The following is a 26,098-nucleotide window of genomic DNA, read 5'->3' on the forward strand; positions in this document are numbered from 1 at the left end:
AAAATCGTTTTGCCCCCTTTTCCGTACTTTCCTTACCCCAACATTCCAGGCTAAAATTCATCGCTTCATACCCTCTGTACATATACAGTGATAATAAATGTAAGGACCCCTCCCCGTGTGCTCCAGGGAAAGCAGAGACTCAGTCAGAGCTACACAGTTGCGGCTGTTCCTACATTAACAGCCAATCTCTCACTGCCTACCCATTTACCTCCTGCTAACAAAGTATCTCAATCTGCCACCAAGACCTAAATGTCCGCCACAGGCACATCATGCGATTCCCCCCATTGTTGTATGGATTTAAACAAGTTTAAATACAAGCTGAAATGTGATCATTATGTGTATGTTTGGGAGAGAATCGCTTCATTATCCATAATGGGCCACCAAGATGCCGCAGGTTTACCGTAACACAAAAAGAGCTTCTGGCTTCAAGGACCAGACCTGTTAGATCCACATGAAATGGTTTTCAACATTCAGGCTATTTCTGCTCTTTGTCACTTTGTCACTTAGGACGCTGATGAGAGTTGCATTTTAAAGACAGACCGTGTCCTGCACGACGATGATGATATCTGTGGTGGTCATACTGGTCTTCTGCTCCTTCCATCTGGCTTCACAAGGTATAGTGGTGCAATCGAACACTATCAGGTCACGTGACATGAACACAGCAAACAGAACAGAAAGCACTAATACAATTTCAAGCAGGAATTATGTTGGAAAATAGTTTCCCATAAAGTTTTCTGCATTTTGTAAAGTATTTTGAAAGTTATCTGTGAATCTGCACTAGTTGAAATGAAATTTGGTTGCAATATTAGGGTTAGTCTATTAGATTTCAATTTGCTGATAATTTCCTCGAAGGCCTTACCTGGCTACACTAAGGCAGATGATGAGTCTATTCATTCAGTTCTACTCATATGAATCTGGTTTGAGTTTTTTCAGTCCCAGATCCCAGTCACACCAGTACCCTAATACACCCTGTTCCATGTTGTAGCCCTGTCCAAGACCTGACATGTATTTTCCTGCAGAGTAATAGTAATAACATTCTGTTCATTATTTTTATTTTTCTTCAAAAAGAGTCTCACTCCCTAACTGTGTCGGTAACATTTATATCTGGAGAGACACAGTTCCCTGGGTTTATAGTAGTTATGAAGATAAACGACGTTCCTGTGGAATACTATGATGGCAACATCGAGAAGATAGTCTCTCTGAGATACTGGAGATCAAATAACACCATAGAGCAATATGATCTCAAGAAGACTGCAATTGATATCTTTCATAGATATTTGACATCTTTTTCTGATGTCATGAAGTGGCGCTCAAATCACACTCAAGGTCAGTTCACTGTTTGATGAATAAATACTTGATGAACCTTGATTATACATCTGAAAGTAGATATGTTACTGTTATCTGGACAAATATTGTCTTTTGTTACTGCAGGAGTCCACGTGTCTCAGGAATTTGCGGCATGTGATCTAGAAGATGACAGGCTGAGTCGATTTATTTTACTGTATGCTTATGATGGAAAGGAACAAGCCAAATACGACACCCTTTCCAGTGAACATAAATTCATTGTGTCAGAATTATCTTGGAGCCACAGTGTTTTGGATGTCATGCGAAGCTTGTCCTTAAATCTATTCCATCCACTGTGTGTCTCGATATTGAGAAGTTATGTGCAGCAGGACAAGAATATTCTACTGAGGAGAGGTGATGTAATCTGATATAATATATGCAATAACTATATATCAAGTAAATAAAGAGCATCCGTCTATCCATGTTCTAACTGCTTATCCTGCTCTGGGTCCTGGGCTTAATAAAGATTCGATGAAACTGAAATTGATTACACACTATATGGACAAAGGTATTGTGGCACCTGGCCATTACACCCACAGGAACTGTTGGGCATGAACCCCACTGAGCACCTTTAGGATAAACTAGAACAGAGATTGTGAGCCAGGTCTTCATGTCCAACATCAGTGCCTGACCTCACAAATACTCTTCTAGATGAATCTGCAAAAATTCCCAGGGACACACTCCAAAAGTGTATAAAATATATATTTTGTATTCAGATAAAAACTGAAAACAGGTGTGGGTTATGCTACACAATAGTCAAAACTGATTAATATTTATATTTGATTATTTCTATCCCATCCTGGGTTGTTCCTGACCATGTACCCATAGCCTCTGAGATCCAGATCCCTCACGACCCTGAGAAGGACAAGCAGTTATAGAAAATGGATGGATGAGTGGATGATTTTTGCCCCATCCCAGATTATTCCCTGCACTGTGCCCATTATTTTTGGAATAGACTCCAGAACCCCATGACCCTGTGTAGCACAAGCAGTATAGAAGAATGAATGAATGAATGAATGATGATTTCTCACTGTACAGTACACCCCAAAGTCAGGGTGATGAAGAAAGCTCACCCAGGTTCTGGAAGGACAGAAGTGACCTGCCTGGCCACAGGCTTCTACCCTCCACGCATCAACATGACCCTGCTGAGAGATGGGCAACCAATCCCAGACCAGGAGGTGACAGCAGGAACTGTGCTACCCAATGGAGATGGGACCTATCAGCTGAGGAGGAGCCTCAGGGTCAGTGACGAGGAGCTGAAACGCCAGTATACCTGCACTGTCACACACCTGAGTCCAGAAAACAAGCTGACCGTGAACCTGGGTAAGATACCTCTAACTCTATACACTTGTCAGAAAAAAAGAGTACCAGTTTGTACCTTTGTGTGTCACTGGGGCTGTACCCTCAAGGGGCTGCCAATTGTACCCGATAGCTGTAGGTAAATGCACCTTTTAGTCTAAGGCACAGAATTGGACTCTGGGGAACAACCACAAGGTATGAACAGCATTAATGTACCACCTATGGTACAAAAGTATTTCTCATTGACCAATTCAATATCTTAAAAGGTACAAGTACCTACAGCTCTATGCTACAATTGGCAGACTCTTGAGCATGTACAATGACACAGTTGGACACAATTTCTGAGAATTTTCCTGGGTAGAAAATTAATTGATAGATGTGTGAATATGAAACAGTGTCACTGTGTTTTTGTATTTTTTGCATTTCCAGAGGCTGGGCCAAACTCCGCGATGCTCTGGCCGATTATCATCCCAGTTCTGTTTGGGATTATATTTATCATCGCAGTCGTAGTCGTCTGCAGGAGACGTAGAATTGCTAAGCAGGGGGCAATCTAACGTGTGAGAGACAAACACCAGTGCACAGTTGATTTAAGGGGCTTATGTATAGTTAATTATGTCGTTATATCACTCAGGATCAAGACTGGGGAATTACTTTTAAGGTGCTGACTTTGTTAGACAAACAACTAGATTAAAAACCAGGCTGGGTAAAATGATATACTGGGAAAGTCAGCAAATGCTGTCCGACGGACCTGAAAGAGGCTTCTGTTCAAAATGTAAGATGGTATCTATCACACAGCCATCTAATGTAGATGACGATTTATAAATATTATTTAAAAAATAAGTCAGTCTCAAACAAAACTTTATTATTTATTTCAAACATTATTTAAAACTTATTTAAAACATAGTGGCAATTTCATGGTTCTGTAAAACTATACTGACCCCTACTGAGCACTGTTGGAAAAACTGGCCCATGCATGGAACTAACTGGCAGAGCCTGATGTGCTGTATCTTAGTAGTGCATTCAGATACTGTCGAGAATAACAGCAGTATACTTGTACTTTCCTTTTAAGATGTAATGATGTCCACTCCACCAACTCAATTTCTTCTATTATCTCCATTAGTGCCATTATTGCTGACCTATTTTGACTGATCCCAGGAAACTGATTAATATATTGTTATGTGCCATAAGTTTGGGTTACGTGCCGTAAGGAAAGTACGTGCCATAAGGGAGATACGTGCTGTAAGTTTCCAGAGGCTGGGCCATTTAGCAATATACTTGTACTTTTTCTTAAAAATAAAAATTAATATATTATCAAAAAAGGTTCACAGGTACGGGCTTTTGTATATCTCACGGCAGCTTTTGACAGGGCTGCACGATATATCGTTTCAGCATCTTCATGCGCAATAATCACATTGCATTTGTTCGCACTGCTTTGTGTCTGACAACTCACAGCAACATCACTGACTTACTTGACACACTCTATTGGTAGATGATAAGTTCTATTTGGCTGTAGTTTACTTTGGGTAATTTCACCCCCTTTTTTGTAGAATAAATACAACTTAATGTTTCCAGTTCCTTTTGAAGGTCACTTGATACCATCCTATGATTCAGGAGAATAACAAAAATAGGATAAGGCATATAAATATTACATGTGCAGATTACGGTATGAAATAAACAGTTCACAATATTGCCCTCACCAACAAACCATTTTAACATGATAAATTAAATGTTAACAAAATGTGTGGGTCTAGGTAAAAAATGTCATTTTCCTGAAAACTATCATAATGGATTTATGCCGTTTTGGAGAAGAGCTCTTCATATAGAATTTTGCCACCTCTTGTACTTTGTACTGTTTGCTGGTTTTGTTGCACCTGACTAACTGCAGAGGTGTGAGATAATGCACATACAGTAATTCAATATATCCAGTAAACATGTTTTAAAACAAGCTATTAGAATAGTCAATGGTGTAGGATAAAGACACCAAAGTTTAGAGGTATAGTTGAATTTAAGACTGGATAAATGTATAAAGCAAGTGATAATTTAGTCTCTGCGATAACTCAGACTAAATTATTATTAAACAGTATGAGATGTTAATTATGAGGAAACTAAGAAGGAGTTTGCTTGTACCATTTGAAAAATGGATGTTTCAGTCTGTGGATAAAGGACTTAAATACAGCTATAAATATATATATATTTATTGGGATACTGGTGTGTGTGTGTGTGTGTATATATATATATGCAGTTGAAACCAGAAGTTTACATTACACTTCAGAAAAACACACAAGCCTTAACTTCCTGGCTGATGTCTTCAGATGTTGCTTCAATACATCCACGTCGGTTTCATTTCTCACGACACCATCTATTCTGTGAAGTGCACCAGTCGGTCCTGCAGCAAAGCAGCCCCACACCAGTCCCACATCATGATGCTGCCGCCCCCATACCTCACGGTGGGAGGGTGTTCTGAGGCTTGCAAGCTGCCCCCCTTTTCCTCAAAATATACTATTCATCACTATGGCCAAACAGTCCAATTTTAGTTTCATCAGACCTCAGGACATGTCTCCAAAAATTAAGATCTTTGTGCACAAACTGCAATCTGGCTTTTTTATGGTGGTTTTGAAGTAATGGCTTCTCCTCCCAGAGTAACCTTTCAGCTCATGTCGGTACAGGACTCGTTTTACTGTGGATAATGATAGTATCTTACCAGTTTCAGCCAGTCTCCTCTAGACTGATGCATTGTATGACACATGACATCTAACAGCATGCGATTTCCAAATGACTTGTTGAATGTTGTTTCTGGTTCTCTTTGTTTTAGTCATGGAGCAGGACTGGAACCTTCATGATTTCTCATGAGTAAGTTAATTAATACCCATCATAATCTGTTCCTTTATGGTTCCATCATGGAATAAAATACAACACTGCCCTCTAGTGACCATTAAATGGCATTTCACCCCAGTTGACAGAGAGCTGATGGGAGTAACTCTGTACTAGACATTCCTTTCATGATGTGCACCCACTATCTAAAGGCTTTGATTCACCTTGAACACAAAACAATTACTCTCTTTACTCGGATTCTTTGCTTAGCAGCTCATTAAAATCCAAGTGGTAAATTATTCACTATTTTTCTCAGGTTCTCATCTATCATCTGAGAGTAGCTGTAAATGCCGAGCATTTCAGTTGGGCTACCTGGATGTTACCCTGACCCAGCCCATTGTCCATCATATCACAGACAGACTTAAAAAAAGCTTTAAGTCAGAGCCATAAGAGAACCGAACACTGCCGCACAATGACACTGTTCTGGAACGATGTCACCATCAACACTAGAACACTTACTGATATGTCTACAGAACACTGCACTGACTTTCATATTTATATCTACGTTTACATTTCATTTGTACTTGTGTGCATATATTTCCTGTTACACTAACAGTAACCTGGGTTTCATTCGGCAATATCCTGGACTACAGTATCTCAGCTGCTATACAAAACCGCAAAACTATACTTGCTGATTTTGTATAATATTCTTTTTAGTACTTTAGTAGCTTTATATTTCTCTATTTTTAATTGATATTTATGTGTGGAGGCACTGTAAGGAATGCTACTCAGTTTCTTTGTACTCTGTGCAATAACAAAGGAATCTTACCTATGTGGTTAAAAAAATTCTCAAAAAGCTCATGTGCAAAAAAAATCTTTAATGTAAAACCAAAGACAACTTTCAAAATTAATCAGACATGTTAGAAGTATGTCTAGATTTTCAGATTAAAAAATTAAGAGTTAAAAATGTCCACAATAAGGCCTGCGTGGTATTTCAGTTCAAAGTCCAACAATCACATTTTAACCGGAAAAATTAAGTGGAAAAAGTAGGCACGTAAAGGTAACCATGGAACGGAAGAAAAGGGAAAAAATGCAATGCTTAGTGATACTGTGCGTAATTTAGAGGTCTTCGCTGTTGAGGGAAATAGCTTACTGGGTGAACAAAGTATTAAATAAAGGCAAGATAAACTTCAGTGTATCAAGGTCTGTTTTGGTGCTGCTGCACTCCAACTTACAGCTTTAGGATGAGCTGAATGACTGATTCCTATGTTCAATTCCTGCTGGACCATCAGTATCTTAAGAATTTTTTTTAGCAAAGGCAATAATATGAAATACACAGCATTCAGCTGTATGAGAAAACCATAAACCTCACAGAATACTGTGACTTAGTAGGTTGACACTTTAAAGTGGCCCACTGACCCGTGTGACAAAATCAAACGTAGATAATATCACCGTTACTGTAAAGGTAATAACGGTGATGCATTGCACTTTAATAGAGCTTTAAAAGGTACGTTTTTTCCAAGCAACTATGCAGTGCAGTCAGATGAATATATTTGGATACCGGCCTTTAAATTATTCAAAACTAAAACAGCTTAAAAGATGTTTGGCTTCAGAGACTTTGGCGATAAAGTATAACAGCCTAAGACTGTAATATGCTGGCAACATTAAACGTGCATATAGAAAACTGGAATTAAAATGATTTTACAGATGGAAAAAATACGACGTCAGACACGACTCCATCTGCTTACAGAGTGGAATAAACTGTTAATTTTGCCAAAGATGACTGAACAAACGGATGTTTTGGCCTGCCGTGTTCAGAAGTACCAAGCATGCTGGTTTCATTATAGGAAGACGGCCACCCAGAGTACGGTGGCATTCACTAGGGGGACAAAGGGCAGGACGGTGTGTGGGTTACTACAACAGGAGGGATCACGAGAAACAGTCAGATGGTAACACAAGAGTCACCTGTGGGAGGTTCTTGTCTTCTGTACCTGCCCCGCCCCCTTCCCCAGACAGACCACCAGTCTGCCCAAGAGTCAGTTACAGTGGTAGCCTGCATCAGCCAATCAGCCTTGCGATGCCAAGGGTGGGCGTGGCCTACTCAGCTCCTCAATGAACCGGAGGGTCTCGAAACGTCACGGTGCCATCTTGCATCCCGAAGTAGACCCGCTCCGCCATGCCGACGAAGAGCCCCGTCTCCACCACGCCTGGAAGGAGGTGCAAAGGCTGGCGGTCATTACGCTGTGACCACACTACAGTCTCTCCTTATTCCGATACCTTGAATGCTAAGAATGGGCATGTAAATAACCTTCACAAGAGCTTTGGTGCTGGACAGAACCAGAGACAAGGCAAAGGTGGACAAATCCGTAAAGTACAAATCCAGACCAAGATTTTGCTTCAACCAACCAGTTGAGTATAAAGAGCCACAATCACAGAGCAGTCCCTTGGATGGTTGAAACAAAATCCTGGTCTGGATTTGTACTTTCTAGATCTAAACTATCCACCTTTGCTCAAAGGCAACACAGAAGAAATGACAAGCCAGCTTACCTGGAATCATCTTGATGGCCATATTAACCTCCTTCCAGTTGTGCACGCTCTCAAACTTCCAGTCCAGGATGAAGTTGCTATTGTCGGTCACCACAGGACCCTACGAGGGGAAGCCCTCATGAATGACCCTCAAACTCATGGACGGGATGTAGACGGAGACTGCTCCAGCCCTCATGAATGACCCTCAAACTCATGGACGGGATGTAGACGGAGACTGCTCCAGCCCTCGTGAATGACCCTCATACTCATGGACAGGACATAGACAGAGACTGCTCCAGCCCTCGTGAATGACCCTCATACTCATGGACAGGACATAGACAGAGACTGCTCCAGCCCTCGTGAATGACCCTCATACTCATGGACAGGACATAGACAGAGACTGCTCCAGCCCTCGTGAATGACCCTCATACTCATGGACAGGACATAGACAGACTGCTCCAGCCCTCGTGAATGACCCTCATACTCATGGACAGGACATAGACAGAGACTGCTCCAGCCCTCGCAAATGACCCCCATACCCATGGACGGGACGTAGACGGAGACTACTCCAGCCCTCGTAAATGACCCTCATACTCACGGCTTTGTTGATACCCATCCGCAGCACGGTTTCCCCGCCAAAGCGGCGAGTGATCACCCTGGAAACTGGGACATACGCCATGGGGATGACCTCGATGGGCACGCCCTTTTTCCACTGCTGTCCTAAACACTTTGAGTCCTTCCTGCCCAGGAACATGAGGACCTAGTCAAAGTCATTCCCGCTGTTCCTACTGTACTTGCGCCAAAGCAAAGCAAAAACGTTTTTAAAACCCAGTCATTCGTTTCACTTTGAGAAGATGCCCACACGCACCTGTAGTCCGCAATGACAATGAAGTGTTTGGCACAATCCGCCACAATTTTCTCTTGAGCCAAACAGCCACTGAAATAGATAAGTATCCTAAATTTAAGCAGTACCACGGATTTCCACACTTTCCCCCATCAAGTTCCCCCGTTACATACTAGCCCGTTGATAAGAATGAGATCCTACAGCAAACTTTCTGACATTATAGCTTTGGTTCAATAGAAACTCCAAATGATGATGTGGTGAATTATTACCATCTGTCACCCTATCCCAACGATGTCACTAATCTAACTTTGAAAACATCACATTTACTGGGATCACAGCAGTAGCTTATGATACAGGGTTTTTTTTTTTCTTAGCTTGGGTGCAGGAAGGGAGGGGGGATGAAAAAGTCTGACTTACCCGCCTCCCTTGATGAGAGTGAGTGAAGAGTCTACTTCATCTGCGCCATCGATCGCCACGTCCAACTGTGGATGCAGGAAGTGAGGACACTGTGGGCTTGACCATACTCAAAGCCATTAGAGTTGGGTAATTGAGGCCCAGAGAGTACAAGTCCAGACCGGCATTTTGTTTCAACCAACCAGTTGAGTACTCTGTGACTGTGACTATGCTGAGCTAGTTGGTTGACAAAATCTTGGTCTGTAATTTTACTCTCCGGACCTGAATTACCAAACTTTGTAAGACATCTACATCAATACATACAACAACGAAGCAGTCCACAGATCCACGTCTCCCAGGACAAAAGTGTTGCCTAAAATCAATGTATTTGCAGAATGGCTTTTTCTCAAACCACACCAAAACTCCATAACATTCCCAACAACGCAGAACACCACCAAAGCGTGTATGTATCACTGGGGCAGGGGGGGGGGTCACCCCAGATCAATCAGCCTACCTCTGGGTGTCGATCCAGGTCGGACAGGGGGAGACCGTGCTTTAGAATCAGCTGACGCGCCTAAAGAGGAAAGCAGTGTCACTGAAGTTATATCCGTCACTTTAAGGCTGATCACACCGAATGCAGGGACTGATATGGCCTGCCGAAGCGGCAAAGACAGGGACCGACCTGAAAGGACGTGGGGACACAGACGATCTTCAGCTTCTCCTGTCGGACCCTCTCCGCTGAAACACAGATGAGGGTCCATTACTACAGGCGGGCCACATACCCTCCAACCCAAAGACACTTTTTTTTATTCCCACATCAAATTTTCAGAATAAATGAAAATTATAACTCCAACATTGTTACGAAACACATGAAAATATAAAGCAAGGTGAAGATCTACATTATTACCATGAACAAAAACAATATTGTCAAGTATCTCACAAATTGCCATTTATTGTTAAATCCTCAATCAGTTAAATCAAGTGGACGGTAGAGCCAGGTCGGTACCAACATTGTGTGAGTACCGTGAGTTTAGAGGGGCCTGCGGTTTGGGACCGATTTAAGTCATACCAATGCTGAAACCAAACTTTCACCCGCGAGTTAAATGGCAGGCAATTTTCACTTTATAGGCCATTGTTAAATAATATGCAATCAATAATTGTCAGATACTTTCTAATAAATGTTAGTGTAAAAGCTAAAAAAAGACTTTATTTGCACCTTCGACATTTAAAGAATAATAGCTTATTCGAGGGGATATACTGGAACTACGGCTCACAGACTTTCTGATAAATCACAGAAATAAATGCATTTATTAAACTCTTCCTACCCAGTCTGTCGACTGCATAAACAATGGTGGAGCCGCTACCCACCCCAACGACGTGGCTGTCCTGCGGGGAGATAAAACATCCGTTACTCACCACTTCATCAGGCCTGTATCTGAAGAATTTAAGAATCAGTAATCCATTACCACAAGTTACTAATCTGATCCTAGCTCGCATTGAACATATTAGGATGGGGGAAAAATCTATCACCACGACCTCCGACCTGCACTACTAAGCACCGTGCAAATGAGGCATCGGTCCACTAGCGCGAAGACAGCGTGCTGATTCCCAGCACTTAATGCATTTAAAAGGATGCATTAGGTTAGACCGAAATCTACATTTCTGTGTGCAAACTGCAGAAATCACCTGGATCGCCGTACAGTTACAAAAATAACAAACGGATGTATATTTAAGATCTGTTCTGTAAGCGAATCATCGGCACCCAGGTAACTTATCATAGGTTAAAACTCATAGTAAACTAAAAAACAAAGTATTAAAGCATTAAGAATTACGATAGCAGTGATATTCTTGTGTTTACAACGATCGAGCCCCTGTCACGTGCTCCGTCTAAACGGCCAACAGAGGCTTAAGTTTTGCGCAAACTTGTGTCAATGAACTTCAGTTTCAACCCGCCATAAAATAAAGACGCAGCCTTAGACAGTTAGCCGTTTAGCTACCTGAACATGGTTATCTACAGCCGCGTAAGCGGCACGCTTCTTCGCCTCCTCGGCCATGGCGCCGCTGCAGCTCCGTCTGAAACACACGTGTCCCGAGCTGTAGTTCCCCGATATTACCCGAGTGTGTGACCTCAAGCCCGACGCCGCTAAAAACCCGCTCGGAACTGCCCTAAGGAGCCGCATAACCCTGCCCCTCATAACCAAGCTCCTCCACTTCAGGAAGTCGTTCAAAAATAAAGTAGCCTCGCGCTACTACGAGCCTGGATCTTGGGAATTGTAGTTTTTAAGTTCTTGTGCTGCAGCCTACATTTCCCGAGATGCAGTTACCTTATTGCGCAACTATATTAAAGTTTTTTAGTAAAAATGTATTGTTTAATCACTCAATCACATATTTATAATTACATATATGTAATTCTATATTTGCATTTGGAAATCTGACATTACAGTTGTCTATGGTCGATACACACAGGATTACCATCTAATGTCAAAAAGGACATTATCAGCTACGACTGGATTTATAAACCATTTCAATCAAAAGGACCCGGATTTCACTTTAGCGCTGAATTCTTGGTGTGTGCTGATTGGTCAGTCTCCTATAATCATGCATGTGTCACAAATGTGAAACAGCTGGATGAATCTTTCAATCAAGGAAACAAACCAGTCAAAGCACAAGAGGAACTGAACTACTTAGCCAAGCACAGGAGCCTTTCAGATTCTGAGCAGTTTGTAAAACCTGACGTAGCTCATAGTGTCCTTTCTGACATGAATTAGGTGGTCATTCTAGATACACAACATCTCTGACCCTCCGTCGGTCAGCAGAATGGATGCAGGTAGGTTTAAGCAACGCTGTAGTGAGGAAGAGCCGGGATCATAAATATGTATATTAATACTCGAATGGGAACCATAGAAGCAGCTCCAAGTGTTATTTTTAACCAGCAGATGGCAATATTGATCAAGTTTTCAAATGCTAAAATGAAACTTTACCGGGTGTACTCGATTGTCCCAGCTCCCGCTGAAAAAAGTCAGCATACACCAGCATAGCTGGTTACCAGCATGACCAACACAATGCATGCTGGTTAAACCAGCATATGTTATGTTTTGCTGCTGGTGGCCCTGCACCATTAATTAAATATTGCTGGTGGACCAGTTTCACGTGCAGGCAGACCAGCACCAAAGCAGCGTTAACCAGTATAGACCAGCATGGAAATCATGCTCGTCTGTTATTTTTTTCAGCAGGGTGAGCGCTCCTCGTCAACAAATGTGACCCAAGGTATTTGTCCTCAAAGCTTTAGATAAAGTTTAATGTTTAGCCGAGAAACTTGTTTTGCCTCAATTCTACCCAAACGTGCCTTGTGCTTGTCCTGGAAAGATTGCGTCTGTTAAATGTGATGTTTAACAAATGTGTCAACGAGCAGTGGTAACGTTTATTAATATCTGTGCAGGGATAAGTGAAATGAGCAAATTTCCGTCTCCGGTCTTATAGATATATACCTATGAACACTGCAGAACACCAGTTTCATTTTAAAAAGGTATATATGTATTTTATATATATATATATATATATGTATGTATGTATGTATGTATGTATGTATATATATATATATATATATATGTGTATATATACAGAGGGAGCCACGTCAAATAGCCGCGGCCGTGTGAATGGCGTGCGAATGGCGTACGGCTGCCCTATGGACGGCGTAGTCCCCCCTCCCTCTCAAGCCAGATAGGCGTGTCAAGATTTCACAGTAAACACGCCTATTTATTCATTTACCTGGTGCCACCACTAGATGGAGCTTCGTTCTCAAGAACATGTTAACACAAGCCAGCAATCTAGCTGCGCTGAGTTGCAATCACGTGATTTTAACCACCCACCCCCGCCGAACTGACGCTATCAAACTGCACTACAGAAATGAAGATCGCGGCTTAATGGACTATTCGCGGTAAGTGGTGTTTTATTTTATAAAATTTGTTTGGGGTAGTTCACAGGTTACTTCCCAGTTTAGTTTTTTATTGGCCGTTTCGAAAATCACTGGCAGCAACAGCAGCGGTCAGATGTGACTTTAGATAACTTAATGATCTGTTTACCAAGTCTGGAGTTAACATTACAGCTTACTGTCAGTGTCACAAACTAACAATACAATGTCACTCCTCTTTTCCTCAAAAAGACGCTAAAGCTTCGAAAATACTATTAATGTCCCTATTACAAAAACTGCACTACTCGAGAAACATACAGTAAATGTGTTTGTGCTCTCTGAAAATGCATTTATTTATTCTTTGGGTAAGAGTTAATCTGCAGGTTATTTCTGTGACTGGAATATAATGTGATGTAGTTCATGAGGGACAGAAGATAAGGATAGCTGTACAGGAGCTAGCGAGCTAAACGCTCATAACCAGGTTTATATTTTTCCCATTTTTTGCATGGTAGTTTTGCAACGCATACTGTACAGTACAGTGTATATACTGCTCATATACAGTATGAATGTTATATCGCTTAACTTATTTGTATAAAAAGCGCATTAAGTAAATTCTCAGTTATTTTAATGCAGACGATAATACAAACAGTCAGTGGCTACTGTTAACAAAGTTCAATGGTTAACATTAGCGCAGGCAGTTTATTTACATTCCAGATTTCCCAAAACAGTATTTTACACACTCTGTGTTACATAGGTTTATTAGTATATTTTCTTTTTTTATCTTAACTAGATATTCTGTAAAGCGTATTTACAGTATCTTTTTCTTCACTTAATTCTCCTGTTCTCTTTAAGCAGAGCTCCGCTATGGAGGCTTGGGTCAGACGGGTGACGGCTGGCCTTTTGGAGCTACTGGAGGAGCCTGAACAAGCTGTTGAGGGAGCTGGAATGACGTCACAGTGCAACAGATCTAGAATGATGTTTGGTCAGATCTATATTCTGAACATAGAATTGCAAAACGTCTGACAGTTTGGCGGAAACAAAGACTTAAACTGTTGCATCTTTGATAGTTTTTTTTTAAATAATATTTTAGTATAAAAGAACCAGATAGAGACTAATCAGCAGATGGTGTTATCCGGGTATTTTAATGACCTTTAAGCAAAATGCAACATGTACTGTATTGTATGTTTTAGACAAATTACTGTTTTAACTCTGACTATTTTTGGAAGAATAAATTTTTAAGTCATGTTTGCGTGTTTTAATTGTTGGGGATTTTGTTGGGGTATTGAAAAAAAAAAAACATTTACTTGAACCAACTACTTCAATGGGCAGAAAATGGGAGACATTCTTAAATTCAGTCTGTCTGAATCGTTATAAACGCCAAATTTGGGAACCATGTTTAACACTAGCATCCCTGAAAAAATCAAGCTCTCCGCACAAAGAGCCCCCCCCCCCTCACTCCCCACAGACATAAACTGTATTGATATTTATTATCATTATATAAACGAATGAATGACATACGGAAACAAACACACGCACACAAAAGTCTTTTTTGTTTGCGCCGTAATATATTTGGACCGCCGTCTTGTCTTTACAACTGAATAAGGTGACGCAGATTGTTGCAGACATAAACTGTATCTATATTTACTGTATAACTAGAAATATAACCGAATGAATGTGATATGGAGACATATGAACACACATGCGTAAGTCTTTTTGCGCATGCAATCTGGAACAAATGTCTGCCCATACAGATCAGTATTTCTTTTGTCATTTAACCATGCATAATGCTCCCCCATCAAAAAATCTGATGGGGCATTAATCACTTATCACAACTGTGAATAGATGTGGCAGAAGAGACAGATTAATTACCTTTGTAATGCCAATTTTTGACTATAAGTAAAAAAAAAACATCAGCGAAAACATCATCAAAAATATAACGAAAACAAACCCAAGCAGAAGTTACATTTTGAGCATAACTTTGCAGCAAAATAGTATTTATCAGTATACTAAATGGAACTAGGTAAAATACACCGTATTGTAAAATACTGTACATAGCCCGCATTTGTATTCCGTACCTACAATGATCGGTATATACTGTAGATAAATTACAGACGTTACCGTGTCTTTAAGGATCATTAAGCATGTCTTGAAAAATACTTCACTAACTACTGTAGTTTCATTAATTCATTATTTAATAATAAATAGCATAATCATCATGGGTTGTGTATTGAGTGATTTAACAAATCTGTTTTATTAATCAGTTTGTTGTTGTTTTTTTACAACGTCATCTATCTATCAAACTATGTTTGCAATAAAAGAACTGCCTGTACTGTACTGTATATTAAAGATACGGTGCAGTTAACTGTTCCAGTCAATGCTCCACCTGGCGGGATTATACAGCATTGCAACCATCTTTTTAGAAAGCGCATGGGGCGTTTATGGGGCGGGGCTTCGTTTACTGCGTCATCGCGGGGGATCACATTCCGTGCACGGATCGTGCATTGACCTTGCATGGTTCTGCCATGGACCCGTCACGCTCCAGGCGGCTATTTGACGTGGCTCCCTCTGTATGAGACTACATGCATTGAGCACAAGGATTAATACCTCATTCTCTTCCTTGGAGGCTCACTGGTTGGGAGCTCGTCCCTGACATCCACCCCGATTAGGGGGTGTACCTCTTCAGCTGGTGGCAAAGGTCTCCGCTATTCCAGTCATATTCGGTCCGGCCGATTCTGTCAGTTTTGGCCAGGATGCTGCCACCTACAGGCGCTGCTTAATGTTGCACCCCAAATCGAGGGAGTAGGGCCGAGCCCGGCCAGAAGCACAGAGCAGCTTGGGTTTCGCGATGCAGCAGGGTTGAAGTTCTGGGGGACCCATGCCATTGTTTTTACTTTCTTCCTGGCCTTTCTGATGTTCCTCTCGGCCACCTGTTCACCTGTAACCTGAGATGCACACGCAGACATTTTGGAGACATTAAGGCTGATGACTGTTTATCTAATTTGCACTGACCCAAGTTGTATGGTACATTCAGGGGCGCTGTAAAGGGGGGGTAAACGATGACGATTCTCTGGGCCCATGACTGAGAGGGGGCCCAGAGAAGCCCCCAATAAAATTGTGTTGGGGGCCCTGTCAAGATTCTTTTCATGGGGCCCAAAATCCTTAGCAGCGCTCCTGGGTACATTTCCTGGGTATTCTAACCAGAGTGGTTATCAAAGCTTGAAAATGAAAACGTGAATGCGAAGGGAATAACCCATTTAAATGACAGATTAAAATCTGTCTTTATATCCCTTCAGGTCAAAAGGTGAGATTTTGGACAGTTCACTTTCCTTTCGTTCTTGCGCAAGATTGCCGGGATTCGTCCCGCTCTTTCAAAACATCACACTGAAGCCCTTGTAAATTCTTCGATTAGCTCCCAGATTGACGGCTGCAATGCTAATCTAGCTGGTGACCCTAAAAATCATCTCAGCAGACTACAAGTCATTACAATCTCCGCTTCCCCGTTATCACCCCGATACTCATTCAAGTTCCCCGTCATCACCCCGATACTCATTCAGCTTCATCAGCTCCCTACAGGATCGAGGTCACCACACTCTTACTTACTTTTAAAGCCCTTCATAATCTTGCTCCCAGTTGTCTGTGACCTCCTCTATCCCTACTCTCCCTCCCGGTCCCTCCACTCTCCCACTGCTCTCCTACTTAATGTTCGTCCGATTCAGAGCTGCTTCTCGCTACATGTGGACTTTGCAGATGCATAGGGTCCCTGCAGCCACTAGGGGGCTCCCAAGATTCAGCCTCAATATATTTGGAGAGAGTTAAAATTACCCGTCTTTATTTGTAGCCAGCTATGCCCCCTCATGTGTTTAGTGAAGCATTTATATGCTTAAAAATGAAATATAGGACATAAACAAAACTAAGCTGTGATGATAGAGAAACTGTGGCTCGTGTTTGTGAAAATGCTGCATCTGTTGCCTTTGTGGACATAGAGGAGCCTAATTGTTTACCTTTCAGTATCATTTTCTGTAGGTTTGAATTGCTTGGATCCACTTGAGATCTTAAATTGAATTTTAGATTCACAAATCCAGCCTGTCTTCTTAAAGTGTAACAGATTGATGTGTCGTCATGGATAATCTTAAAGTTGTTGAATCGCCCCCCCTCACTGTAGCTTTACAAAATAGCCCCCCCATACAGAATCTCGCAGAGGGCCCCCAAAAAGTCTGAAACAGCTCTTCTCCGGTCCTCCTCAGCACAATGGGTGCTGCAGCCTTCAGCTGTGGAATTCCCTCCCTCTCCGTGTTCCCCCCCGCTCCGTGTTCGGCTGCTGCACTCCATTGTGACATCTAAAGCATTTCCACTCGCCTGACCTCCACTCACTGCCTCTTCTGTCGTAACCTGTGCCTTTGCATTGCTGTGTTTATCTGCTTTACTGTGTTATTTATTTTCTCTTTGGTGACCTCGAGTGTCTTGAATGGCAGCAATAAAAATATATTATTATTATTATTATTATTATTATTATTATTATTATGCGATGCCATTGGCTGCATATGTGCATGTTATGTTACTGGTTATCATTATGATATCATTGGTGATTAAAGCCTCCATTACTTATAATCAATGAAAAACAAAGTCCCCTAAGTTATAGCCACGAGGCTGAGGGGGCTGTTGTTCCTCTTGTGCCCCGTCTGCTGCAGGATGAGGGCGGCTGCCGTCGCGATGCATTATTAATGGGACAGAGGTGTGCAGGGCTTCTGCTGTGCGGCACATCATTAGCGGCTCCCCCGTTTCCACCTCCACCTGACCGCCTGGGTGTGTCGCAGCCGCGGTTGGCAGATGCAGACTGTCCCCGCTGAGGCCGGGGACGGCCACCAAGACAGCCACCCGCAGCCAGAGACATACCGGGCTTCACGGCACGTTCATCCGAAATATGCGAATCACATCCGTCCATCTCCCGTGACCTGTGAGCGCTTACCCAGCCCAGGGATGTGGGCCGCTGAAGTTTATCCCAAGAGGTGCAGGAAGGAACCTGTGGAATGATGGAGAGAACATGCAGGACACCTCACATGCAAAGCCAGGGACAGGAATCAACCATCTAGCCATGAGCCCCCCGCGCTCCCTGCCAGGCCATGCTCTTAAACACACTGCAGGGAACAAGATTTTAGCTTCACTCCTCTGTCTCTCAGCATTACAGACAGAAAACCTCCAAATAATGAATTTAAGAAGAGGAATGAATTTAAGACCCAGGCGAGACAGGGAGGGGGCGGGAGGAGCTCGACCCTCCGCGGAAGGCGTCTCGCTGAGAGGTGACAGGGACAGGCTGGTTCCTCGCTCTTCAGGAGCACCGTCGACCCCGCAGACACGGCGGAAACGCGACAGGGTGTTACAGCACGTCAGCGTGGGGCTACACTGCCCCAGTTTAGCACAGCCCTTCCAGGTGAACTCTTTCCGTAACTTTTTGTCTTAGGGAATTCATCCATCTGTCTTTCCCTCTCGTCCTCTGTTCTCACACTGCATTGGGTCATGCCGTAGCTAATTCTTAGCCTTATAAATGTAAAATAATCTCTTAGTTACTTTTTATAGTCATTGTTGTTGGTTTTACTACAAAAGATTTAACGCAAGTGTAACTAACAGAATCGCTGCATGTTTATGATGCTGAGGGTATTTGGTATTTGGGTTTATAGAATAAAATGTAAATAAAGCATTATAGATATTTTATTAGTTTTATTAAAAGTAAACATTCACATGTAATTATATCAGACAACCAGTTTAATCACGTCATGAGTCTTAACGTTTTCTTCTGCTATTAATATCTACAGTATAAAGGATTTTTTATTTTTATTTTGCAGTCTACCACTAGATGGCACTATGAGTCTTAACTGCCGGACGGCCGAAGCGTTAAACTACTGCATATACTGATTTAATAATATTTTCTCAACTGAGCTTTCTTTTGAAATGGTCACTATTTGTAAAATATTCATATAATCCTTTTAATAAGTCTAAACCCCTTGGACAGAAATACACTTCGTCATCTGCATTGCAGGGTTTGCACCAGTGCAAGCGTATGGCACCATATTAGGTTATGTCACCAGAGCATCGCCTTCAAGCTTACGTAGGGAAGGAAATGAAATCACTGAAAACACTGGAAGACTTTTCTGTTGCCGATCAAATAAGTGGAACACGCCACTGCAACACGCCAAACTGTGGGAAGCACCACTGTAAGGACTCAAATCTGCTACATTTCACTGCAATGCTGCAAACCTTGGGATACACCAGAGGACCACTCTAATCAGTGGAATACATCACAGAAATTCTCAAATTGATAGAATTCATGTTTGTAGCTGTCACTGGAAGACAACCCTGTACCATTCCAGACACTGCACCATGTAACTGCAGTAGTCCAAATTCTGGAATGCGTTATTGTATTGCTCAAAACACTGGAACATATCACTTGACCTCTCCAGGCACTGAAAGGCATTCCTGCACCACTGCACACACTAGATCACGTTACTGTGACTCTGGAACACAACCCCGTACCACTCAAGTACTACACTAATTGTTTTATCATGCTTCAAAACACCTTTGTTAAATCCTTAAGGATGTTCATGCACCTGCATGTACTGTAGTTTCCAGTGAAGAACATTTACAGCATTTGCCTAAAGCCATTTCCCCGCAATGACACTTCTTTGGCTACTGAGCTTTTCGAACACCCAGCAGGATGTTCTGCCATGAACAATTATCTGCTGCAGTTGTACTGCGAGCGATAATATGCTTAGTGTACACACTCATCCTACTGCATGCACTCATCGCCGACATCAGACAGGAAGTTCTGGATGCCGCAGACCTGCTGTAATAACCGTCACTGCAGAGCACATGTCAGTGACTGCGGGCTTAAGCGGGATCTGCTGATTTCCTCAGGGACGGAGCTGCGTTAGTGAGGCCCTCACAGTCACGGTGGACGGCTGTTTAGTGGAAGCCTCAGCAAGCTCCATGCCTCTGATTTACAACCCCAGAAGCTCCCAGCAGACTGAGGAACCCAGTTTATGCTCTTTTTAACAGTGCTTTGGGGACAGTCTAATCCTTTAAAGCCCATAGCTATGATCGACACATCCGCCACCAACAGAGAACGCCCTCTTCTCGCTAAGAATGAGTGCCCCCCCCCTGCCCCCGTCCCCCCCATCACTGTAGCTCATTGTTCCGGGTGCCGCTAAGGATCGATGCACTGAGCTCTCCTGGAGCCCGTTATAGACATCCCACCACCGCTGTACAGGCCGTATATGCAGTTTGTTTCCACAACATCAGCATTATCTTTTATTTTTTAAGAAAAAGAAAACTGTGCCCGTACGTGAGTCCGAAAAAAAAAATAACTCACCTAACCCTGACCCTAAGCATAGCAAGGAGGCGTGACTTCGGTAATAAACAAGCGGCATTTAACGTGTGACTCCAAACTTCAGAAATCAATGGAAAATGCAAACTTGGGCTCAAAAGTAGAATCACCTACTGACAAAATAATTCAACGTCAGTGCATCAAAACTGACAATTTGCAGTTCTTTAGTAATATTCAGCACCCTGATGTTTGAGTGACTCATCAACGCGTCGTACATGTCTGCAGTGAGAGCAGCCACTTTGGATGTGACCCTGCAGTGAGAGCAGCCACTTTGGATGTGACCCTGCAGTGAGGGCAGCCACTTTGGATGTGACCCTGCAGTGAGAGCAGCCACTTTGGATGTGACCCTGCAGTGAGAGCAGCCACTTTGGATGTGACCCTGCAGTGAGAGCAGCCACTTTGGATGAGACCCTGCAGTGGGAGCAGCCACTTTGAATGTGACCCTGCAGTGAGAGCAGCCACTTTGGATGAGACCCTGCAGTGGGAGCTGCTTCCTGCAGGAGCTCATTAAGGCAGCCCCAACGCCGGCCGGCTGGCCTACACTCACAGATATGAAGGTGATTTATGGTGCTCCTTATCAGCCGCTCACGACTCCCAAGCTCTTCCATCGGCCCGCCGGCCTGAACTCTCACTCCCTCTTAGCGTTAAGCCCTACGTATCCGCTTCATCGCTGACTCGAACCAGAGACAAAAAACAGAATCCTAATTTTCAAAAAGACTGACGGGAGAATATGCAGGACGCTGCCCAGGTGAATTATCTAACCCACAGCTGCATACTCTCTCTCCCACTCTTTGTGCCGCCCGATGGTGGCTGTCTGCGGGGTCGGGTTTGGCCCCAGTCAAACTCTCGTCTTTGATGTGCTAATCTGTGGGTCCATGCGTGTGTTTGACACACCGTGAATGGTCACATCCAGGCACAGATGGGGAAGAGAGGAAGCATCTGTCCCTAACCTTCATCTTCCTTCTCTGGGTTATGATTGCCAGACGGCTTTGAAGCAGGAGGTGATATACAGAGTCAGAGGAATAACACTGCATTTTGTGCCTAAATATACAGTGGAACTGCTAGAGAAATGACAATGAATGAGACGAGCCCTGAACAAGACATGATGAGAACTCCTATTTCCCATGGCTTGAAGCTGATGAAGACACTGTACAGTATGCAATGGTCCATAAGGAAACTGTATCCTCCTAGCATTTAATATCGTGTTATTGTTGAGCTAAACAGTGAACACAAGAATTAATGCAGTAAAGTACTCGCAGTGTTGTTTTTGAATGAAACTAGAGACTTGGCCTGCCACCATATGAAAATTTGAATACCTCTAATTTAATAAGATTGACTGGCATGGAATAGGTGCCCACTTCCCTGCCCGACAATGGGCTGCAAAATTTGTTAGATGCTATTCGCTAAATGCTAACCGCTCAGTGCGACTTTCCCAAACCTGCTCATATCGGCCGAGTGTTACTTGCACTTGGCAAGTTCATATCACCTGAATGTTGCTTATATTGGTTAAATTTTGCTTTTGCTAGTCAAACACTATTCATACCAGCCACACCCGACCCCCTTTTCAAAAAGGCTAGACAAATACTGCTTTACTCAGGTGTCGATATTGTTCGCATTCGTTTTGTTGGCAGATTTGAATATTATTTCAGATCTAACATGGTCTTTGTATTCGGTCAGCAGAAGGGAAAATAATTAGTGGGAGAAAAACACTACAAGGACTGTCTTTGATGTAAAAGTTCCCAGCTAAGATCATAGCATTAGTTTTATCTCTACTGGTCTGTCTGCTGATAATCAATACATTCGTCCACTTTGTTGTTATAATAGGCTGATTGCCTGAGAAAACCAGACCCCAAATGCCGTCAATTGAGGCCTAACAGACATTAAAATCTACCTGAAAATATGATAGACTTATAAAGTGAAATGTTGCAAAGTATATTTTGCAACTAAGACCTGAAAGCCTAGCACTGCAGAATGAGTTTAAATCTCATTAGAGCGTATTTATGCACAAAAAGAATATGTGATTTTTCTCCCCACTCCTATTCTTTTGTTTTCTTGTAAGTTACAATGGCAGAAGACACAGCGCAGAATGAATAGAAAGTGCTGGAGGCCGAAAATTAAATATGGAAATCAAATAAACAATCGTCGAGGGACAAATGTGGAAGTAGCGCCAGTTCCGACTGCTGGATGGACTGGTTTAACTGGTTTCAAGAGGGGGGAGAAAAAGTCCCTGCTGGAATCTCTTTCGCTCCATTTCCTGCCTTTATGGGCCTTTCATGGAGACATTGTGTGGGGCACTGGGAGGGCCTGCCGCGCATCCCCCGAGCTGGCGCGCTCCCAGTCACTGACAGCTTGCCCTGTGGGGTGGGGTAGGCTGGCATGGGCAGGGCACAGCCCTCTACTGAGCACTGGGATGACTGGGCGGCCAGAGGCCATGGGAACCACAGCTGGCACAATCCGAAAGCGCTAAGCCTTGGCACCATTCCTGCCTAACGGATGAGCTCAGAGAGTCAGCTGTTGGAATGGACACACTAAGGTTTATATTTACTGCCCCGTCTTGAGTGCGGGCAGCATGTTCCTTGGGGCTTTGACACGGAGCCCCGGCGGCTCAGATTTCTCATACAGGCAGTTTGGTTGATCAGGTTTTATTTTATATAGTGGCTAACAATAGCATTGTGTGTGGCAGCTTTTTGGGAAACGCAGCAGATGAACGACAGGGAGGGGCTGAGGGGTTCCGAAGGAGGGAACCTGGCAACAAGGACAGAAGGTCTCTTACAGGAGGAGAAACATGTGGCGATTGTCGGATTGTCGCAGCTTAAACGGGGCCAAAGGCTTCCACTAGTGTCTCTTAAGACGAAATACTTCTTACATACAAAAAAAAAAAATCATCACCTGTTTGGATCAACTTTCCCGGAATTCTCTATTTTATCGGCTACCGCTGGTGGCGGTCTGAGTGTCTGACACACACCGCTGGAGAATCTGTGTGGCCCGTTGGCACAGAAAGAATGTGTCACATCCAGCGAGCTTCAGCTTGGCAGCTAGAGAAAGAACCCACACATCCACAGTCTGCACATTTAATGTTGAATGACAAATGATTGAAAGTCATATCGCCGGGACTGGCATGGCCTCCTCTTAATTGGACAGAACGGCGTTACACTTCTGATTGTCGATTACAGTGTTGGATGGGAGCTTCTGACCATTAGGCCAGACATGCACTGGAAGCCTTTATAGCTGTTAGTCATGATTCCGCTGGCGAATGAGTGAATGGATCCGTATTCACTTAATCTGACAGGGTCTGGCTCTTGCCAGCATTGACAGCCGCATTGTCCAGAGCGTCGTTTTACACCCCAAAACCAACAGATCATGAGTGAATCTCAATACCAAGAACGCAAAGATTGTACTTGTGCTCTCGGCAAGGCCAGTCTTGCTAACTTGCCATCTAAGAACAAACTTGGGCCGCAATGCATCATGGGATTTGTCTCGTTTGGCGAGGATGCAGCCGATGTATCCTTGATATTTTGGGGGGGGGGGCACGACCAACATCAGGGATTTTTACTGTCCTCTGTACTTTTGTTCTTGGTATTGGAACTGGTCTTTGACAATGGAAGTTGACATAAAACGAGCACATGAGAACACAAGTACGGTCGAGTATGCATATTGAGCACCTCCTATCTTTGTGGACTTTATTCTTCTCATTAAATAAGATATATTTTATTCTATCAGTAGGTATTAAATGCTCCCTGACTGGTTGAAAATAGCACCACTATCAAGCTGACCCATCAGAACATATTCCATTAGTTAAGATTAACCTTATAAATAAATAATAAATAATAATAATAAATTTTAAAAAAAAGATTAACCTTCTCCCAGAAGCGTTGGGGATAATCAAAGTGTTTTTTGGCAGATGTTAGATGAGGCTTCATGCTCACTTTGGTTTTTACCCTGCGATTCTCCCTTGGACCCCATTGTTGCCCAGTGTCTTTCTAACCGTGGAAGTATGAACACGGATATTAACTGTCCAGAGAGGGGCCTGCAGTTCCTTAGATGTTCGTCTGGGGTCTGCTGTGACTTCCCTGATGAGTTTTCTATGTGCTCTTGGTGTCTGGACCGCTGGAAGCACGACGGGAAGGGAAGCACGACGGGAAGGGAAGCACGACGGGAAGGGAAGCACGACGGGAAGGGAAGCACGGGAGTCCAAGTATCAGAAACAATTAAGTGTTATGGATAAGAACTATAGAGGGAATTAGGACGGGGGCAAATACTTTGTGACGGTACTGAACATAAGCTTCTCTCGCTGGATAGCTGTGTCAATAGTGTCAATAATTAACATAGAAGGTAAAATATCCAGAGACATATCACAGGTGGTGAAGTTGCAGGGTACCCAAGCGTAACACGTGTCTTGTCCAAGATGGTGGTCTTTGGGTGTGCAACCCCACGCCCCCCAGTTGTGGTGTAAATGGCGCCCCACGGAAATGGTATTCATCATTTGCGCACATCTTTATTGCATCTGCTATGTCCCAGTTGGGGTATCTGTTGTATGGGATGTCCCTGCCCAGAGCTTTCCTCCTCCCTAAAGCCACTGCCGCTCCATCGTAACTCCCACCTTCACATTCTCGCAAATTCAAAACCGGAAATGTGTTCAAAAGCCAAGGAAGTGGAGGAGTTTCTGTGGCTCGACTCCAAGGCCGGACCTGAAGCGCTTTAATCAATAGGGATCCTGATAAAGCAGCAGATGCACACTTTCCCTGCTGTGGCCTAATTGGCCTTTAGAGGAAAAAGACAACTAATGACCACCGAGGGCTCCCAGCTTCTCAGACACCCACAGGTGCGAAGGATCCCGAGAAAAAGAAGTTTATCCAGTAATATTGAAATTCAGGTTCTCTTCACGTACCCATGTGCTGCACCCAACTGCCACTGCATTGTTTAACACGGGTCCCAACTCTCACAGGGGTGACGTGTTACAGATGTCTGACCAAACAAACCCCATTTCCGGTACAAGGCGGCGAAGGCAGTGCCAAAAACGGGCTCCTCCAACCCGTGACTGGATCCCCTCCAGACCTCATAAAAGCTGTACGTACATCCTGCATATAAGTCGAGCGTCTTCCCGGCAGACCACAAAGCACCATCTCCTGCGAGGCTCTGATCTGAGCGGCCTGCGGGCATCTGGTCCTTCCAATAGCCCATTCACATCTTCACCAGTTGGTGTCTTTGTGCCACAGATGCACTTTGAAACGGCACAGGTTACGATCTTATCAGCACTTCAGCAACTGTTACATGGGTCACCGCAGAAATGTAAGGGGTCACGTGGCGCTACTGTAACAATGTATCAGCACGTGCGGTGAATGCCAGAGCCACAATCGGGACGGGGATGTGGGGGGTAGGAAGCATCTGAAGGCAGTTCACAGCTATTTAATCACAGATATTAATCTGGAATAAACAATACAGATGTCAATACAATTAGGTTTATGTGCCCACAATGTAATATAGACCTGTTTTATTGACGTTGTGGGGACCATTTTTCAGGTCCCCATAAAGATCTGTGTATGCAGTCAAAAAAGTAAAAATGCCAAAAGTCTCATATTTCGTTTGGTTACTT

At 43.3% G+C, this 26,098-nt stretch overlaps 2 protein-coding genes and 1 long non-coding RNA gene across 3 annotated transcripts; 2 read left to right on the plus strand and 1 right to left on the minus strand.

Moving 5' to 3' along the window:
• The first annotated feature begins 364 nt into the window (after positions 1–364).
• On the plus strand, positions 365–2,953 carry LOC140582782 (major histocompatibility complex class I-related gene protein-like). Its single transcript, XM_072707098.1, has 5 exons — positions 365–614; positions 1,069–1,326; positions 1,432–1,698; positions 2,383–2,694; positions 2,946–2,953. Exons 1-5 carry the CDS (start codon positions 557–559, stop codon positions 2,951–2,953), a joined length of 903 nt encoding a protein of 300 aa, XP_072563199.1. The 5' UTR covers positions 365–556.
• Positions 2,954–6,317: 3,364 nt separating this feature from the next.
• Positions 6,318–11,717, minus strand: rpia (ribose 5-phosphate isomerase A (ribose 5-phosphate epimerase)). The gene is made up of 9 exons (XM_023812532.2): positions 11,215–11,717; positions 10,543–10,603; positions 9,900–9,955; positions 9,732–9,791; positions 9,242–9,306; positions 8,849–8,917; positions 8,579–8,720; positions 8,002–8,101; positions 6,318–7,661 (listed from the first exon to the last, which is right to left on the minus strand). The coding sequence occupies exons 1-9, from the start codon at positions 11,410–11,412 to the stop codon at positions 7,564–7,566; spliced, it is 849 nt and encodes a 282-aa protein (XP_023668300.1). The 5' UTR covers positions 11,413–11,717; the 3' UTR covers positions 6,318–7,563.
• Positions 11,718–12,813: 1,096 nt separating this feature from the next.
• On the plus strand, positions 12,814–14,371 carry LOC140582800 (uncharacterized). The gene is made up of 2 exons (XR_011985579.1): positions 12,814–13,154; positions 13,983–14,371. It is a non-coding gene; the product is annotated as an uncharacterized lncRNA (long non-coding RNA).
• Positions 14,372–26,098: the final 11,727 nt, after the last annotated feature.

This window comes from Paramormyrops kingsleyae, chromosome 25, assembly GCF_048594095.1.
Source record: "Paramormyrops kingsleyae isolate MSU_618 chromosome 25, PKINGS_0.4, whole genome shotgun sequence".
NCBI classification, from domain to species: domain Eukaryota; kingdom Metazoa; phylum Chordata; class Actinopteri; order Osteoglossiformes; family Mormyridae; genus Paramormyrops; species Paramormyrops kingsleyae.

Coding starts and splice junctions, on each gene's coding strand:
- LOC140582782 (XM_072707098.1), top strand. CDS start 557: ATGATGATATCTGTGGTGGTCATACTGGTCTTCTGCTCCTTCCATCTG. Junction 1,327..1,431: donor GCGCTCAAATCACACTCAAG/GTCAGTTCACTG, acceptor TTGTTACTGCAG/GAGTCCACGTGTCTCAGGAA. Junction 1,699..2,382: donor GAATATTCTACTGAGGAGAG/GTGATGTAATCT, acceptor CTCACTGTACAG/TACACCCCAAAGTCAGGGTG.
- rpia (XM_023812532.2), bottom strand. CDS start 11,412: ATGAGGGGCAGGGTTATGCGGCTCCTTAGGGCAGTTCCGAGCGGGTTT. Junction 9,956..10,542: donor TTATGCAGTCGACAGACTGG/GTAGGAAGAGTT, acceptor TCTGTGTTTCAG/CGGAGAGGGTCCGACAGGAG. Junction 8,721..8,848: donor ATTGTCATTGCGGACTACAG/GTGCGTGTGGGC, acceptor GTTCCTGGGCAG/GAAGGACTCAAAGTGTTTAG.